Source organism: Diceros bicornis, chromosome 28, assembly GCF_020826845.1.
Source record: "Diceros bicornis minor isolate mBicDic1 chromosome 28, mDicBic1.mat.cur, whole genome shotgun sequence".
NCBI classification, from domain to species: Eukaryota; Metazoa; Chordata; class Mammalia; order Perissodactyla; family Rhinocerotidae; genus Diceros; species Diceros bicornis.
Window position 1 is genome coordinate 6,048,791 of NC_080767.1, and position 19,309 is coordinate 6,068,099.

General features: G+C 53.1%; 1 protein-coding gene across 1 annotated transcript in view; it reads left to right on the forward strand.

Annotated features, from left to right (window-relative positions):
* SHB (SH2 domain containing adaptor protein B) overlaps positions 1–19,309 on the forward strand; it is a 129,895-nt gene that overhangs the window by 72,466 nt on the left and 38,120 nt on the right. The window contains exon 3 of the mRNA XM_058523546.1: positions 10,320–10,535. Coding sequence (XP_058379529.1) covers positions 10,320–10,535 — 216 coding nt within the window. The remainder of the gene's footprint in view (positions 1–10,319; positions 10,536–19,309) is intronic.

The window sequence follows — 19,309 nt, forward strand, 5'->3', positions numbered from 1 at the left end:
AATATCTGGGCACCCTGTGGGCCAGTCAGGTGACATAAAATTAATCATCACAGGCAGGAAAGCACAACTTTGTATTGGGAGAGAGCCTCCGGCAGGGTTCCTGTTGCATATTGTGGCTGAATTTTGGAGGAGTTTGCTGGATTAGGATGCCAAGGTCGGGGACCCCACACACTGGTAGGATGGGTGCTCTTGTATATGTCCCCTTCTCTGTATACTAGAGCCACAGTGCTGGAACAAGATGCACGAGTGCACATCCAGTCTTCATGGAGTCAGACTGAGGGACGCTGGAGCTAGAAAGCCCACCGAGATCATCTGCTTCACCCCCTCCCACCTCACCTGGGATGAATCTGAGCCCCCACGGCTCAGGCGGCTGGCCAGGGTCGCACAGCTGGTGAGCGGAGGGCCAGGCTGATCCCAGGCCAGCAGTCACATCACCATCCAGAAGGCCAAGGTTGTCTACAAGTCCCCGGGGCGTTAATTCCTTTTGAAGCAGTTCCAGAGCCAGGAAGGCTGGGGCAGAGAGATTGCCAGATCTCAGCAAGTTGCTTCCGGCCGGGCAGCTGCTCTGGGCACGGGGCACGATGCCAGCAACACCCCTCAGCATGAGCCAGTGACCCTGTGACCAGCCCCGGGGCAGCTGCCATCACCAGATGGGTGTGGGTGAGGTTTGACCAATTCGGCCGCAAACCTGGCATGTAGCAAGGGGTGCCATCAGGTACAGGAGGAAGGAAAGGTCATGCCCCAAAGAGGGCCCTGGCTGTGCCCTGGGAGGCTGGCACCCTGTACCCGATGCCAGTTTGTAGTCACTTACTTAGGGCCAGCCAGCCTAGGGCCAGCAGCATGTGTTGGCCAGCCCTCTAAAGATCTAGAATGCGCTTGAATACCTCCTTGATGGGCAGCTCTCTTTCTCATGATACTACCCTTGGCTTTCCTCCCAGACTGCCTGACCATGATAATTTCTGTAGGAACCCGTGTAGTCCTAGTCAGATAAACCTTGGGATGACCCAGGTTACCCCAACTAACAAGCAACCTGACGACCAGAGGGAGGGAGGGACCTGCCTGGCGTCGCGCAGCACGGTGAAGCTAGGACCGAGCTGGGGCTAGCACTCGGCTCTTCAGCACTTGCTTCCCCTGCTGACCTCAGCACGTTCATGTTATTTTGGACCTGGTGGAGTCGAGGGAGCACTGATTTGGGTCGGAAAGGTGGTGTAGACAGCTACATGGTTAAGAACATGAGCTTTGGAGCCAGGCCGCCTCCATCACTGGCTCACTGTGTGACCATCTTTAAAGTGGCGTTGTCAACAGCACCCCCAAGTTGTTGTGAGAATTAAACGAGGAACTGGAGGCAGTGTGCTTAGCATAGACCCTGGCACACAGGATGCACTCGGTGCTCAGTAATTCTTAGGATGGTCATTACTGTATTATTGAGAGTTGAGCCTTTGAGACCTGGACTGAACCACTCAGCTTGTCTGAGCTGTGGATTTCTTACCAGACAGGTGGGGAGGGGCCTTGGGTGTGACCGTGGCTCCTCCCAGGCTCGCTTTGTGATGCTCCATGAGAATGTGCAAGTGACGCTGCTCGGTGAGGGGTGTAGCCGTGGTCTGGCTGGAAAGCCTGTCACCCGTGGCTTTATCACATTAGAATGTGGCCTCGAGGCCTCTCTGGAAGCTGAGACCTCACCGTGCCCAGCAGACTGGAAGATTGTACCAGTGGGGCGGCTGGCTCTCTTTATAAGTATGGCCATCAATCCTCGGAAGACAGGAGACTGGACTTGTGTCTGACTCTGTCTGCCGAGGCCCCAGGCAGTCCCCGCTGGGCTCTGGCTTCTGTCTGCAGCACAGAGTTCAGGGGACGCCTGCTCCTCTCAGGGTTGACCTGAGGATGCTGGTGCCACCCTGACCTCTGCCCCTCATCCAGGGAAATGCTCACGTTTCCACATTTGGGGGCTGTTCACAAGACTGTGCTTTTCTTTCTGGAGTCGTGGGCATCCTCTGTCCACCTCTGGAAAGGGTGGAGCCCTAGTTGTTTGGAGGCTCGGACCTTCAGGTCATCAGCAGCTAATTGCCACAACCTGGTGTCTCCTGCCGCTTCTAAAGAGGCTTTTTTTGTGTGAAAGCGCAAACCTGATGAAGACTCCTGGTTCACGTTTTCCAATTTCCTACCCTTTCGAGCCTGCACTCCTCCTCTGGCTTCAGAGCCTGCCATAGCCCAGCCCCAGTTCTTCTTCTAGCCTCTCCCTAATCCCTTTTCCTCTTGAGCACCAGGCTCAAGGCATCTCAGAGTATTTGGTTTCACCTCACAAGTCCCTCCAGCTTTCCTCTGTCCACAACTTTACTTGTGCTCGTCCTGCCTCGGCTGCCCTTTCTCCTGGCACCCTCATCTCCACCTGGCTGAATCTTCCTCCTCTCCTTGAGATATTCTGCTCCTGGGGCTGCCATTTGCTGCCCATGACACCAGGCAGGTCCCTCGGCTTCCCTGACCCTTGAGGGGCCTCCTTGCACTAGGACTTGGGATTCTGTGAAATGCCACCTTCTCCCTAAGTTTTTTGAAATCCCTGGGACCGTGTTTGCTTTCTGCCTCCACTGTCCGTACCACTGTCTGTACCCCCCACCTTGGGGCCAGCAGAACTGGGTGAGTTCTGCGTTGTAAAATACAGTCACTCTTGCCTCTCAGTGTCTGGGGATGAGGAGCAATCTACACCAATGCCCAGGATGGTGCCTGTGCAGGTGCTCAGTGACTCTGTTAGTAACTTGTGCTTATAGACATGGGGTTGTGATTCTCCTGCTAACCCATGAGTTCTTTGCAGGGGGGTGGGAGCCTCGTCTAACCCCATGTGGGTGCTCAGCATCTGGCCTGGGGTCCACCTTTGCACACAGTAAGGGCTCAGTGGATGTTTGGGAAAGATTTGAGGTCTCATAGTCGACGTGGAACCAGAAGGCTGTCTCCTGAGAAGGTTGCTGCTCTAAATGGAGACTCTTTCGTGCACTCCCTTGAGCCCGGGAACAGCCCGGAGCCTGGAGCAGCGGGTTCGCCTCAGTGAGTCTCCACGGGGGATGGCGACAGAACTCAGGCCTACAGCTGCTCAGGGGGCTCCGCATGCAAAGGCAGCCACTGGGAGAGGCAGAGTGACAGGCAGGGCTGAAGGGCACGGCCAGAAGGGCAGAGAGCGCCCCAGAGCTCTGCGAAGAGGCCGGGGTGGCCTTTAAATTGTGAGGAAAGCGTATTTGGTGTCATCAGGTGTGCAGGCTTGTCTCCCCTCTGGTGCCACAGAAGGGGGCTCAAGGGAAGCCCTGTCACTGTACACATGACCGAGGAAGGGGGCAAACCCGGCTCCCTGACTCAGCCCCCGGCTTTTCCCTCTCCCTCGGGCTTAGCGTAAAAGAGCAAGCAGGGCAGGTCCCGCCGGGCGGTGACAGGCCCCCTCCGCTCCCTCCGACGTGACCGTTGTTCCTGTCCCACACCCCCTGCTTCTGCAGAGCCCACCCTCTGTTTCTGGGGTGTACTGTGTACGCCTGGAAAAGAGATGGTAAGAGAATGCTAATTAGTAAGTCTCCGGGCTTCTAGACAGCTCCGGAAACCGGACTAGATAGAGGGGGGCAGGAGGGGCCTCCCGCCTGCGTCGGGTTGGGTTTGTCTGCAGGCTCTGTCTCCGGGCCGCCCTGCTCTTGCTGGCCTGCGGCGTCCCCTCGAGAGACTCCTGCTGCCCCGGGCTGCCCCCGCGGCCTCCCAGGGCCACCTGAATACAGCAGCTGTTGAAGCCCCCCGTTAGGAGGAGGATCTTTCTCCAGCAGACATTTTAGCAGTTCAGGAGGGGAGCATGTCCCCTGTGTCCCCTTTGGTGTGGTGCCCGGAGCGTGGCCGGGTTTCGGCAGCGTGTCTCATTAGGAGCAGCCGCCTGCCGCTCCTGTGCAGCTCCTCACTCGGTCTGTGGCCCTGGGTGTGCTTTTTAACACCTCAGACCCGACTGAAATTGATGCCCCTGCCTCCAGAAGATTCACAACAAGACAGTCTGATAAAAGAGCTGTCAGGAAGCAACTGGGAGAGGCAGGAGGAAGAGCCCTGGTCCAGGAGTTAGGGGACCTGGGGCCTCAACCCTACTACTTTCTTCCCTTCCCCAGGCCTGTTTCCCCGTCTGTGAAGTGTGGTGATGAGACTCCTGGTCACGGAGACCGCCCCCGTGTGTGCACGTTATGCACGGGGCTGGTCCGGGGCACGGCTCCCACGGGGAGGGGCGAGGTAGCAAAGCAGCAGCTAAAATCGGAAGTTGTGGATCCAGAGATGGAAGGCGGTTCAGAGGGTGGTGTTGAAACCCTGCCATTTCCAGCACAGGGTTGGCCTGTTAGATTTCAGTAAGCAGGCATTCTGTGGCTCTGGGGGCTGAAGCGTGATCTCAGAGGAGGAGGGGTCTTGGAATGATGTTCCAAGGAAGCCCCCACTAGTGGTAACTGAAATAATAATGCTTTTTGAGTGCCTTCTGTGCACCGGGCACCATTCTACACACTGCATGTGTATGAATTCATTTAATCCTCACAGCATCCTTCCAGGTGGACACTGATACCCTCCCTCCAGAGACGAGGAGACTGGGTGACTTACCCCGGTTCCCTGCTGGAGCCAGGATTCAGGCCCAAGCTGTCTGGCAGGATCAGTGTTTTCAGCCACCTCTCTGTGCTGTTGAACCTGTCGCTCATCTGGCCCCAGGGCTTTGCTCCATCCAGGAGGCTGGTGCAGGGCAGCCTGTCAGTGGCGGGTGTGTCTTGCCAGTAATGCAGCCCTAGACCTCTGAGTCTAGTCTACCCACATCCCTAGCATCTCGGGCACAGATCCCAGTGACTTCAAAGCCCTGTGGGAGAGGTCTGATGGCACAGCCGGGCACGCCCACCACTGGCTGAGTAGAGGTTTCTTGGGCTGAGAGGTGGCGGCAGGGCCTGGGAATGGAGGCCTCCATGGGCCACACATCCCTACTGAGCTCTGCCACCCTGTGATTTGGGATCTGGTGTAGATTCCCAGACAAGCCCAGCTGGGAAAATTAGAGATGAGGGACCTGCAGCCCAGCGTCTGTCATTTCCAGCTAGGCTTCTGCACGTCTGTGCCAGTATCTCCCTGCCCAGCTCCACCCTGCCCAGAGGTTGTACAGCGCCTCTCCTTAGACACTCTGGGGGATGCCGTCCTGTGGTGTTCAAGGTCGTCCAGAACCCGCTTCCACCTGCCTCCAGCTCCCTCTCCCACTGGGCCCCCTGGACAGCCCACCTTCCCTGTGTATACCTTGTGCTTCCAGCCCCTGTGCGTCTGCTTTGGGCCTTCTTCCATCCAACGCCCGTTTTCCCTGTCACGCCACCATGCCACGACCTCATGTCTAACTTCTTTCAGGCCTGCCCAGGTTTCCCACACGTGAGTTGTAGTGTCCTATCTGCTCCCTGTTGAGAACCCTGAGCTGTCTCTGTGTTGGAGGCTCTGACCCTCTCTCGCTGAGGGCTCCATGAGGACCAGGACTGTGTCCCATTCGTCTCTGTCTAGCTCTCTGCTGGACATTCAGTAGATGCCTGGCTGGGTGTGAGGATGGGTGGATGCTGGTGCTGCTGGAGAAGGCTGGGTGCACCAGGGATGTGCACCAATCTCCTCGGCCTCAGTCTCCCAGAGAATGAAGCCGAGCCCTGCCCTCCTTTTTCCGTTCCTGAAGGGAAGGTAAAGAGGTCAAGAAAAGGCTTCTCTTCTTCTAGTCTTCTTACTAGTAAAAGATAGTTACCATAAAGTGTGTTGTGTATTTTTTCTTTTAGATGTCTATCTGCTTTCAAAATATAGATCTGAGGCTGTCCATAATAAAAAGAAATGTATATAATAAGGCTGTTATAATAGAAGTTAAAATCCAGGTAGAAGGAAGGGTGAGTGAATCTATGCAGTATCTAAGCTAACTTAGCTATTGGAGTTAAGCATCAAAATTACCTCTGAGCCTCCTGGCAGCCAAAGCAAAAAAAAAAAAAAAGAGCTGGGGAGGCAGAGTTGGTGAACACTGGAGTGAAGTATAGCGTGTTGCTTGTGGACTTGGGGAAGTCTAAACCCTCGTCAAATCCACCCAGGAGGCTCCTGGTTTGCACCAAGCTCTGCCCTGGGTCCCTCCCTCAGATCATCGTCTGTTCAGGTAATGCCCTGGTCTTGCCTCTGCACGGCCGCAGCCCTTGGTCAGCACACCTGCTCCACTGTCCTGGCTCTGTGCCCCCGGGGGATGCGCCTAGGGTCCTTTTCCATTCTGACATTCTCGGATTCTAAAGAAAATGCTCTATTTTTTTTTGCTGTTCTTTCTCCATATGTAGTTCCACTTGAAAACCTTTCTACTCCCGAGGTCAACACAAATCTCCACCCTGTCAATTTAATGTTTCTGCTCCCTGCCTAAGAGGCATGAAATCACAGCCTGCCACCCGATATTACAGGTCATTTTCCGTGAATGTATAGATGGTGATGTCCAGATAACTTGTGACTTAAAACATATGGTCGCCAGCTCCCCTATTAGATCAGTCTCTGGACCGTCACAGATCAGTCTGAGTAATGAGGAGGATGGGCCTGGTCATTAGGCAGGAGATGGTGAGTGGTGAGCTGGCCTGGCTCGATAGCCCTTGACTTCTTGGGGCTCCTGGTGAATCTCTCCTGGGAGGGCTACTCCCTAAGTGGGCATTTTCTCAGGGAAAGGCAGCTGCTTCTGAAATACGCACAGCCCCTGTAAGCCCAACCTGCATAAAATCCTATTTATTTTCATGTGTTCCTGTCTTAATTTTTTCTTTACTAGCATCCTTATTTATTATTGAAAACAACTTTCAAAACTAATTCTGCAATGATTCCTTCTCCTGTATGCTGTAGCTATTTACCTTCCTGTATCAGGTTTTTGGCCCCTTGTTCATGTGTAACTGTGCTTACAACATTACTGTCATCGGAGTTTAGATATTATGGGCAAAGTGTGAGATGATGGTATTCAGCAATTCCTAAGCAAGGAGTAGAATTCCCTTTGGGGCATTGTTCACATTGCCTAAGACTTGTTTAGAAAGCCCACATTATACAGTTTGCTCAACACATAAACAGTCTTTTACTTTTTAACTTAGCATAATTTCATGCACGCTTTTCCATGTAGCTACGTAATCTTCAGATTTATCATGTTAATGGCTGCTTAATATTCCATCCAGTTAGCATGCCATAATTTACTTAATTGTTCCCCGTTGTTGGGGCATTAATGAAAATTTGAATTCACCATGTAATACAGGGGGAAGCTCATTTTAATGATTGCCATTATAACATTCCCTGCCCTAACTGCATGCTATTACTAATCCGGCTTTGGTAAGGTGCAGATGCTGCTGGAACAATAAATCGATGTATGAGAGGTGTGTGCACAAGCCCCTCTCATTTAATAGCTAATCTGTTCGCTGCATGTGTTTTCCTTTTAGGCTGGTATTTATGTAGAATGTCTCTTCTGAATGTCGTGTTATACTAAACTATGTGCGTTTGGTATATCGTTCTAAGTACTTTATCACTGCTGTCAGGGACTTGCATAAATTAACTGGAATTGGGGAGTAAGGAGTGGTTTCAGGCTGTCAGTTTTCATTCATTTATCCCACCCACATTCATTGAATATCTGTTTGCAGCCGGGCTCTGTGAGAGATCCAGCAAGGGCGCTTCTGATTATTGGGGGCCCCCAGAGATGCATCTGTGAATTGCTTTGTGGTGCCTAAGATTAAGTGGTGATTTGCGTGCAGAGTTCTTTGTAAACTGTAGAGTACGTGATAGTGGTTGCTGGTCCTGCTTGTGAAGTAGGATGAAGAGGAAGATGGCTTTCCTAGCTCAGTGCCCATCAGCTGCATTCCCAATGTCCTCAGCCCTGGGAATTCCCAGAGACAGGAGGCTAGACTGCGTACTTGAGAACCAGGGTGGGGGTAAGGTGGATGACAATGACCCCATAAAACAGGTCAGATAGTTTGATAGATTTCGTGATTTACAGGGTTGTGTACAGTACTTTACAATTGGTCTTCACCTTAAAGGGACCAGGTCTTACAGTCCTACCTTTCGTAGCTCTTCTCTTCTCTTTTCCTCTTCCTCCTCCATAAAAAGGGAAGCATCATCCTCAAAACTAATAAATCCTCCTAGTCTACTCGAGGGACCTAATAAAGCCATGTTTTGCCAAAGTTTGGGACAAATCTCAGAGGAGACAGGGTTGTAGGTGGCCTGAGAACCACGTCCTGAGAAGGTTTTTCCCTTTTCATTCTCTCTCTTTCTAAACAGAGTAAGTTCTTATTTGCTAAAGAAGGCATCTCCACTTGAGTCTTGCTCCCCCACAGCTCTCCGGTGTTTGCCATCTCCCTTCCAGCAGAGAGAGCCCTGGGCTGGCCTCCCAGCGGGCAGGTGGTAGTGTCTGCCTCCTTGGCTTTGTTCTCCTTCACTCTTTTTGTGTTTATCATCTATTTTTGATAAAGGTTAATGGCTTATGGATAGTGATGTAAAGTTTCCTTTTTAAATGAATTTATTTACTCTAAAACGTGAGGCAACATAAATAAAAATGGTAAATAATAACTCGGTGCTTAAAAACGGCAAAATCATGAAGTCACTATGTGACTGAATGAAGTTTGGGAAATCCTACTGTAATATCATTTAGTGTCAACACCGAAGGTCCCTGGCATGGCCTCGGTTGGCTTCTTTTGTATCCGGGTGTGTGCATGGGCTAGGGTTTTTGTCTTCCCCGTGAGCTGGCCTAGGATCATGAGGCCCAGCCTAAAAGCAGCGCTCTTGCTCAGAAGGGCTGACGTCGCTCGTGTCATGTCAGCTGCTCTTCAAGGCACACAGCTCCTGTGGGCTTCTGCTGTATCTTTATGCCATTGGAACTCTGATGGCAGAATGCCTCAAGAGTCTGTTTAAACAGCTCCCTTTCATGACCCCCACCCCTTCTGTATCAGCCTCACCTCCACTGTCTTCACCAGCTTGGACCCAGTGTTCCAGGAAAAGTGGACAGTGAATGGACATATAATGGAATATTATTCAGCTTTAAAAAAGAAAATTCTGACACATGCTACAACATGGAGGAACCTTAAAAACATCACACTAAGTGAAATAAGCTATCACAGAAGGACAAATACCATATGATTCCCTTTAAATGAGGTCCCTAGAATAGTCAATTTCATAGAGACAGAAAGTAGGGTGGTGGTTGCCAGGGGCTGCGGGAAGGGGAGATGAGGAGTTAGTGTTTAATGGGTACAGAGTTTCAATTTGGAAAGATGAAAAAGTTCTGGAGATGGACAGTCGCGATTGTTGCACAACAATGTGAATATACTTAATGCCACTGAACTGCACACTTAAATGATTAAAATGGCAAATATTATGTTATACATGTTTTACCACAATAAAACAAGAAAGTAACAGTGAGCATGATCTCCCAGCTCCACTGCCTTGGCAAGCCCTGTTCCCACCACAGGGAACCCTGTCCCTCACCTGGTTCCACTTGTCAGAGCTGTCAGTTCAAATATGGTCTCTCTCCTCCTGCCTTGCCCCGCACAGGCCCTGCACTGAGCCCTTGGCCGTGGAGTATTGTGGTGACTTAGGTGTCTGTTGTACCTCTTCTGGAAACAATGGGCTTCCTGAGAGCAGCCTCCACCCCACCCTTCCCCATGTTCCCATGCGGGCCCTGCACACAGTGAGTCTTTATGATCAAAGCAAGTGACCCTTTTTACTCGGCAGCCCGATTGTAGCATCCTAACATCCGTCTTTCAGCCACCACTGGCCTCTTGGGAGTGAGCAGCAGCTGGAATGAGTGTCCCCTGTCTGGGCCCTCATCTAGACAGGCCGTCCGCCTCAGCCCACACCAGAGTCCAGCCGGGTCATCCTCTCCAGAAGATGAAGAGCTTTCCTTCCTTACTCAGAAATGAAACTGGACATCTGCTCTCAGTCTCTCAGATGTGCTCAGTCTGTAAAGCTGTCTGTAAAGCTCTGTCTGGGTGAGAGCTCCGTCTGTTCTAGGCGGTGTCGAACCACACCTGGAACACCATGTGCACGCCTGGGCCCCACCTGTGAAGACTGCGATAGACTCGCGGATAGTGACAGTGAGACTGTTCCGTCCTCAGGGCCGTAGAGCTGAGAGCTCTGTGAGGGAGCCTTGCCCAGTGCGAGCAGAGACGCTGCCTTCAAGGGGCGGGGAAGGCCAGTTAAACACAGAAAGGGGCCAGTTCCTGTGCAGTCCTCACCTCCTTGGCTGGCGGCCCTGAACTCCTCTGGGTGTCACCTGGCAGATCCCAGGTGAGGAAGTGTGTGCTGTGCATCCATTACATCTCTGCTTCCTTCCTTTTTGCCTGCAGAATTTCAGAGGCAGGAAAGTGTCCGGTCCCAGCACAAAGGCATCCAATTATACGACACCCCTTATGAGCCCGAGGGCCAGAGTGTCGACTCAGACTCGGAGAGCACGGTCAGCCCCCGACTGCGGGAGAGCAAGCTGCCCCAGGATGACGACAGGCCCGCCGACGAGTATGACCAGCCCTGGGAGTGGAACCGGGTCACCATCCCAGCTCTGGCAGGTAAGGAGCCAGTGGCCCTGCGCGGAGGCAGCCACTGACCTGCACCTGGCGCTCGCCTTTGGGAAAGGCAGGCAGTCACTGGTCCCTGCCTGCCCAGGTAAACCACAGGGCTTCACTTGATAACCCAGCTGGGCTGTCCTCTCCTCTAGTACAGCTGGGCCCCCAGAGGTGATGGGGTCCTGGAGGGAAGGGAGGCCGGGCCGGGGGAAATCCCGGGTCTGGCTTCCAGGGTTTGGTTCCAGTCTCCCCAGCCCTCAGAGATGGCCCAGATGATCTCATTGTCTGACTCGGTCTTGGTCCTGTTGGTAATGCTCTAGTTCACTAAAGCCAAGATTTCAGATTTCGGAAGGAATTTTCTTAGAAACAATCTGCAGAGCAGCACCTACTGGGACTGAGGGAGGCCGACACTTCCTCTGGTTGTACGGCTGCGACAGACCTGCATGTGTCCAGGGCTGCTGCCTTTCCTCCCCCAGCCTCAGCGTTAACCCAGTCACAGGGCACAGGCCCTGGGCACGTCCTGACCTCAGGGGCTGACCCTCCCCCTGGCAGGAGCCCCTTGGATGACGCAGGTGCCTCCCCTCCACCCCGCTCTGAGACTGGTTTTCTAGAATCCGAGTGTCCGTCACAGTACTAAAACCCCTCTCCCACAGCCTTTTGGAAAGCAGTCTGCCACCTGTGTCACAGGTCTTAACCTGTGTTCACACTCTTCAGTTCTAATCCCTGTCCTCAGGATCCATGCCAAGGTTAGGATCTGAAGTTCAGAAAAGGCATTGTTTATGATCCGATGGAGAACAGCTTGCTTATCCAGCAAACAGGGAGTGGTTAAATGGAACATCGTGCAGCCACTAAAAAGTGATGTTGACAAAGAGTTTACAACAACCTAGGGAAATGCTTATGTTAATGTTAAAGGGTGAAAAGCCAGATGCAAAAAATTTCTTACGTGTCTAACAGTTCAGGAATGTGAAAAGAGAGACATTGAGTGACAAATTTTAATTCTTACCACACTGAAGGTCATAAAGGGAGGGTTTTTATTTTTAATTTAAGATTCATTTTGCCTGAAAACTTCCTTTTTCATGCACAACTAGCTCCTTCCTCCCTTTGTAGCCCCTAGCAGGGACGCCTCTGCCCTGCCCCCATCCTGATCCCCTTAATTGATGGTCTGGCCATTCCAGCACATACCACTCACAGTTCCTTGGACATAGCATGCTCCAGGCAAATCCCATTCCTTCTGCCTAAATGCCCTTCCTTGCCGTATCCTATCCGGAAAAATCCTGTGCCGCCTTTGAGGCCCAGCTCAAACGTTGCCATCTCTGGGAGCCCTCCCTAGTACACAGCCACGCATCCCACGGGCTTCCTTATTGCCTCTCGGGGCCTGTTGAGTTTCCTGCACCCAGCCCTGGTGGAACATTTCTCTCCCCAAAGGGAGTTAGTTCTGTAGGTGCTGTGAGTGCCTGGCTGAGAGCCTGAGACGAGAGTAGTTGTGTGGCTCTGAAGGTCCTTGGTCACCTCAGATCTCTCCTGTGCATTTCACAGCCTCCTCTCTTCCCTTGGCACAAGGACTGTCCCCATCCCCGGCATGGCTGATAAGGGGCTATGCTCCTCCCAGGTGTGAGAGGAGCTAGGATGAAGCTACTGCCATCCGACAGCTTGCTCTTGGCAAATGCCAGTTTAATGAAAGGGCTGAAGGGGCTCATGTGACAACTCTCCCAGACACCGAGGGCCCGTGGCACAAGATAGCACTGTAGAACAGGTGTGAGGTCTCACCCTCACCTGGATGGACCACCTGCAGGTCACTCAAGGGCTGTGTTCCTTTGATGCTGCAGTCTAGTCTGGTGCCTTGCTGCTCAAAATGTGGTCTCTGGACCAGCAGCATTGCCTCACCCGGGAGCTGGTGAGAAATGCAGGGTCTCAGGCCCCATCCCAGACCTACAGGGTCAGAATCTGTTTTAACAAGACCCCAGGTGATTCGTGTGCACGTTGAAGTGAAGAACACTCACCCTACAGGACGTCATCTCTTCAGAAGGCTCTCAGGCCAGAACTTGCCCACTTCTACCCAAAGGTGGTTTGAGAACTTCTGTACCTTTGGTTTTTCACAAAAAATCACAGGGCCTTATGGTCTCCAAATAAGTTTCTGAGCCGCAAGTGTCCCTTCTGGACTTGGTTTTAAGTCACTGCGTTGCTATCACAAGTGTCGTTATAGGTCGACTTCTTAGGCTGCTGATGGAAGGCAGACTCAGAATCCCGTCCCCGTCTGTGTCTCATCCAGCTGCTCCCCTCTGCGCATCCTGCTCCGGAGCGTACCCCGCTGGTGCTTTTCCCAAGAAGCTTTAGGCTCGGTTCTGGTTTCTGCGACGTAGAAGGAAGCTGTGCCCTCGGGCTGGAGGTGGGCTGTGAGCACTGGCCTTTGTCGTGACCGGATCCCTCCGCGTGTCTGTGGTCAGAGCCCGTCGCGTGTGGCGTTGGCGGGCGAGGGGCGCCCTCCCGTTTCCTGGCCCAGAGAGGAGACGGAGTGAGAGGTGGATGGGCCTCCTCTCATGTAATGAAGACCAGTCGAGGCAGCTCGATTGGACTGCTGAGGTGCTGCCACGGCCCCATCTGTAAACCCAGAAGTGCGGCTGCTCAGGAGCGGAGGCTGATGTTCCCGCTGAGTGAACAGTTTGTGTGCACGTGCTCACGTGTGTGTAGGCACACACAGGCTTTAGCAGGTCGTTGGTGTTGTCAGGGAGTGAGACAGTGCTTGGCCAGACCCTGCCCTCCTTATTGCAAGAGCTGTTTGAAATGTACCACAGTTTTTCTGGGCTCGGGGCAGCCTGGGGTGCAGGATCCATACGTAGCTGGGGAACATCTGTGTGGGATAAAGTTGGCTGGACAAAATTCTTACCATCTCTTTCCACCCGTTATGTTCTCTGATTCTGTGTGTGTAGCCTGGATGAGGAAACCTGGGCGGGGAAATTAGTCCGTGTTTTCAAGTTTCCAAGGCTGTGGGGTGTGAGGAACCCCCAAAGGGCAGAGCTAGGCCCCCCAAGGATGAGTCACAGGGATTTAGGGCCCAGGTGAGTGGTGAGAACTTCAGTTACACCTGGAAGTGTCTCTGAGCTCCCCCTCACTGGGAATTGGTGAGCAGAAGCTTGAACGAGGTGGGACTGGTGTTGGGGGGCTCTGCCCAGTGGCAGGAGGTTGGCCTGTGGCCACCTCCAGGGTGCTTCATGCCTCCTTCCGTCGGGACCCCAGCGTGTCGGTCAGAGACTGGGAGGAAGGAAGGCCTCTGAGTTACCCACGATTCAGTCTATGAAGCAAGTGCTTTCCGCCTTCCAAAGTGCCATCCTGCCTTGCTTTTGTGAAAGGGGGCGCTTCTCAAGGGAGGCAGTGGCGCTCTCCACAGAAGGAACCGCTCGCGACCAGTGGCTCCAGACGAGCCATTTGGGAAGTCAGACCCTTCCCATCTCAACTAGACTCGGGGCTGCAGCCTCAGGAAGGCTCAGTTATCACTTCCCTGTTGTGAAAACAGTTCTTGCAGGGTATGAGGTGGTCCTGGCTTCTTGGGAATGAGAGTCTTCCCTTCTCTCAGAATTCTGTGGCCAGGTCAATGAGAAATACCACGAGCTCTCCCAAAAGCCCCGGGCCTTCATTGCCTGCTCTCCCTCCAGGAAGCTGAGTGTGGCCTCAGCCAGAACCCCCGCCCACACCCACCCAGCGCCAGAGTCCCATCCCACACACATGGCCTTTGTGGACCCTAGCCCCCAGGACAGATGCTCGGTCAGGTTTCACCGCCGCTGCAGGGAACAGGCTGCAGCCCCGCCATCCACGGAGTGGTGGTGTGGCTTCCATCAAGCTGTCAGCCCGTTCCCGCCCGGCAGACACCTGCCTTCAGAGCTGGCTGGACGCAGTTACCGGCCTGCATTGCCTCATCCCTTGGGAGTCTTGACAGCAACGAATTACGAGGCCAGCAGGTGGGTCTAGAAATGGCCTTCCTACCTGGCTCCCGGCCCTCAGATGCAGCTCTGGGCCCACACAAGGGCTCTCTGGAGCTCCCTGGCCAGTGTGGGGCAGGAGAGGCAGCCTGGGTGATTCCTCACTGTCTCCAGGTGGCCAGGGTTGGTATGGAGGGTCTGACCAGCCTTTGGGCTTTGTGGCACGGATTGTGAGATGGATAAATGAATGGAGGTGGCCACACAGGGAGGGCTGAGGAGCTGCATGGCTAACCTGGAGAAGCAGACCCGGCTCAGGGTGGCAGATCAGTGTCTTCACATCTCTGAGTGGCCTCCTGGAGGACAGGGATTGAACTGTCCTGGGTGCCTCTGTTCCCTCACCTGGGAAGTGTGCCCACTGCAGAGGGTCCTGGTGAGGCCTAAAGGGCACTGCAGCAGGAAAGTGCTGGTGTTCCCTGAGCACTTTCTGTGTGCATTATCTCATGTCATCGTCACAACCATCCTATGGGAGATTAGCTTCCTCCTTTTACAGATAAGGAGACTGAGGTCCACAGAGAAGAAATAACATGGCTGGGGGCCTGTAGCTAGTCAGCCGCAGAGTGGGGATTTGAACCCGCGAAGCCTGAAGCCTGGCTCCAGAGTCAGAGCTTCTGGGCTCCCTGCTGCTAACCAAGATGCTGCATAGATATGGTTGGAGCTGGCCCTCCCAGGGCCCACGGGAATGTCACGTGCCTTCCATTGCCCTTGTACCAATTTCTCCCTGCGTCTGCAGCTGGGAGGGTACGTTGCTGGGGCATGTTTTCCCACTTAGAATGGTTCCAGCTGAGGATTTTGTAGGAGCCCAAGCTCTGGAGGTTCATGCCTGCATGGGGGTGATCAGAGCCATCCCTTGGCTTGGTCCTACTCTGCTACCACTCAGCACAGGGAGGGGCCCTCACACCCCCTTGTCCAGCTGGGGAAACTGAGGCCCAGAGAGGGGAAGGGAACTGCTGGAGGCCTCATAGCAGAGCCAGTCAGGCCATACACAGAAGACAGATCAGCGTTTCCTTTTAATCTAGTGAGTAGAGTTAAAAAGCTACGTCCTTAGTGATTTGCAGTTGCCTCTGAGAAGCAAGTGGTCGGAGTGCTTGCTCGAGGAGGCAGGTGGCAGGAGAGCGTGAGGGCTCCCTCCAGATCTTGTCGAGAGACAAAGTCACTTCATTTTCGACTCACCGTCTGAAGATTTGTCTCTGTCGGAGCTACTTTTCAGGCAATGTCCTGGGTTCACCCAGCAACCGGTCTGCCTCCTGGCAAAGAAGAAGACACATATGACTCAGTGCTGAACACAGTTATTTTGGGTGGTCGTCTGTCTTCCCCACTAGCTCCTTGACGAGTTTCTCTGCCCTAGAAAGCCCAGGACCGTGTCCTGGCTTGTGTGTCGGGAGCCAATGGGACAGTAGAAGGAATCAGACAATCCAAGTATATGTGTCAGCTCCAGCACTTACGCGCTGTGGGACCTCAGATGGACTGTTCCATCTCCCTGAGCCTTAGTTTTCCCATCTGTAAAATGGGGATAGTCATAAGCCTTGTCACACTGAATCTCTGTGATCAGGGGAAAAGATCTGGATGAAAAGCCTTTTAAGCCCTAAAGGGTCACGCATGAGAGAATGGTTGTCGGTGTTCAGGGAAGGCTTGCTGTATTAAATAAAATTTAATATTAAAACAGTACTGCAAAAGAGGTACTTAGAGGGCGCAGAGGACCCATTTACAAAACTCTTCCCCAGTTATGCCTGGTAGTGAGAAGCATGGATGGTGTGGAAGGCAGCACTCCCACAATGGAGATCCTAAATCTCTGTTCCAGCAGTAGATCTAACCACGAGCCACTGGTTCTTCCGTTCTTTAGTCAGTCCACCCCGAGGATTGGCCACCGGTCCCTGGGTGTGAGGGAGTCCCCACTGCCTTTCTCGCTTCTGTCCTCCTCCCGCTCTGGCTGTGACACGTTTGTGGATTGGTTTGCCCAGAGCATGCGTCAGAATCGCCAGGAGGAAGCATTAAACAGATTGCTGGGTCCCACCCCCAAGGTTCCTGATTCAGTAGGTTCTGGGGATGAGGGATGAGAATTTGCATTTCTAACAAGGTCCCAGGTGTTACTGATGCTGCTCATCTGGGGACCCCACTTGGGGAACCTGGAGCATACTCAGTACCTACCATGTGTTAGGTGCTGGGGTCAGGGTGGAGTTAGGGAGGGGATGTCACAGCTCAGCCAGAGTGGTGTCAATGCCACCTTCTCCAGGAAGCCTGACCAGTCCCTTCCCCACCCTCGTCACAGGTTGGGCTGGGACCCTTCTGTGCTCCTACCATATCCTGTATGGGTGTGCAGTCGTTTATTCTGGAACAGCCAGGTACACACTTGTTATGGTCAGATTGGGGGTGTGTCAATCACCCCTTAGCCAGGCACCCTCTTACTTTTTGACACCGTCCCAGCCTCATCAAGCGAGGCTGCAGGGGCAGAGAAAGGGAAAATAAAGTTCCAGGTGTGTCTATTTCCTAAACAGTTGTGAGTCATGCCTGAGCCAGCTAGTTGGCTAATTTAAAATAATCCTATTAAGGTAAGCGAGGGATGGGGGAAAGACAGGAAATTAACATTTAGTGAACACCAGTTATGATGCTGGCATGGGCTAACCCTGTGATGCCCTGCAGGTGGGTGTGGTTTCATTGTCATCACACAGGTGACAATGCTCAGGCTCAGAGAGGGTGAGCAACTTACCCAGAGTCACACAGCTAATGAACTCGGGTCAGTCCAACTGCAAAGCCTTTGCTCTCTCCACTGCTGCGTTGACATCTTGAGTGTGGAAAGGGCAGGTCTGAACGTTCGCTTATGCTGCTGCGAGGTGGCTTGGGTCGTTGTGGAGGCAGAAGCAGTTGTGCCCACTCCGTGCTCACCTCATGACTTGTCACTGTCACCATCAAACGCAAGTGCTCTGAAGCTGGTAGGGCTGACGCTGTGTGCGTCATTCCCGGCCGCAGGCTTGCTGTTCCCACGGAGCCCCGTGACTCATCTCGTGCACTCGGAATGAACAGGCTCGGCCTCTGCAGAAGCTTCCTCTGGGATCTTAGCCCTGCCACCAGCACCAGGTGCACCCAGCCACGTGCCACCTCCTCCTCACCATGGGCCCCACTGGGGATCCCATGATGCCTCCTGCCCCTGCACAGCCTCCCAGAATGCCTTGGGCCTGGGAGGAAATTGACAATTGTGTTTGGACTGGGAGGTTTTTGCTGTGTAATGAGTAACAGTTGTAATTAATGTTTAACACGTGTGAACAGCAGGTCTGCAGAGAAAGGGGGGTTTAAAGGAGAGGACTGGGATCACTCACTTCCTTTGGCTAATGTGTTACTGACAGACAGGTTTTTCCAGTTGGTTTTTCTATTTGACAGATGAATGAATTCATTTAGTAACCTAAAAAAAAAGAAAGAAAGAAAAACACTGGCGTTTAATAGCTTTGGTTTATCTGCTAATTATATTGATAGATAGAAATGTTCCTTCAAGTGCCTTTTGCTCCTGTGTGGAAAAACACAAAGAAATGATAGGAGGTCTTTGCTCTCCTATTTGGCAGGTCCGAGCTCTTTGTGAGAATAGGGATGTTTAACCTCTGTGAGGTCAGAGACTACCTGCCTTGTTCACACTGGGGTCCTGGCCTAGGTCAGTGCATGGCACATAATGAACTCGCAGATGTTTGTTACGTTATTGAATAAATCAGGTTTTAGGAAAACCAACCTCAAGTTCTCTTCAGGACCTTAGAGTGCGTAGGTAATCATGGAGCCTGCTCACACAGAGGCGGCTCGTTTTCATCTCGTTCTTGTATGCCGTATGCCTGTCTTCTCTCCAAGTGAGGCTGAGGGGTCTGCACCAGAGGGCGTTTTGAGGTGCTCTTGACTGCTGTGGTTGCCACGGCTGGTCTGACCTCTCAGGAAGCAGCTGAGAGTGTGTCCCTGCCTGTCTGAGGGTTGGCCCACATGTCGGACAGCCACGTTGAAGGTGGAGAGACTGGTGTGCCAGTGGGTGGCAAGCAGCCCCCTGAAAGCCATGCACCTGGCTTGTCCCCTCCTGTCCCTTCTCCCTTCCCTCACTGCCATCTGCGGAGGGGCAGCAGCAGAAACATGGAAGCAGCTGGGCTGGGGCTTTGGGGCCCCTGGATGAGGAGACTTGTTTCCTTCCCAGACTCCTGAGGCTTGTGGATGGGAGGAGCCCCTTTCACAGGCCCCAGGATTCTAAGTGAGTGGGGGCTCAGCAGGTAGCAGTGTCAGGAGACACACTGCGTCAGACACGGGCAGCGTTCTCCACCTGACAGGCGAGCCCGGCCCAGAACCAGCAGAGCGCACAGAGCTGCGTGGTCTGCGTTTAAAGCCCTAAGCTGCCACTTGCTAGCCGAGTGTCCTGGGGCCAGTTGCCTCTGTTTCCTCATCTGTGTTATGGAGTGGTCATTGGTGCTGGAGTCGGGGCACAGTGAGCGCTCAGTGGACGCTGGCTTTGGGTGTCACTGTCATCACTACTGTTGTTTTGAGCACATGTTGCACTGTAGACAGGATTCGTGCTGGGCTTGTTAGAGGCCTCTGGGATTCAGAAGACTTGGGTTCAAGTCCAAGTTCAAGTCTGGCTGTTGATCTGGGGCAAGTCGGTCCCTTTTCCAACCCTCTGTTTCTCATCTGTAAAATGAGTTATGACAGTGAAGATGGCCTGCCTCATCAGCTGGAAAGGCCTCTGCGTTTTGGTCGTTTCCTCATTTTCATCAGGATTTATCCTTACGTTTCCTGGAGCCCAGCAGCAGCCCTGGGGGTGGGGTCTTTGCATCAGGCGGTGGAGTTCGA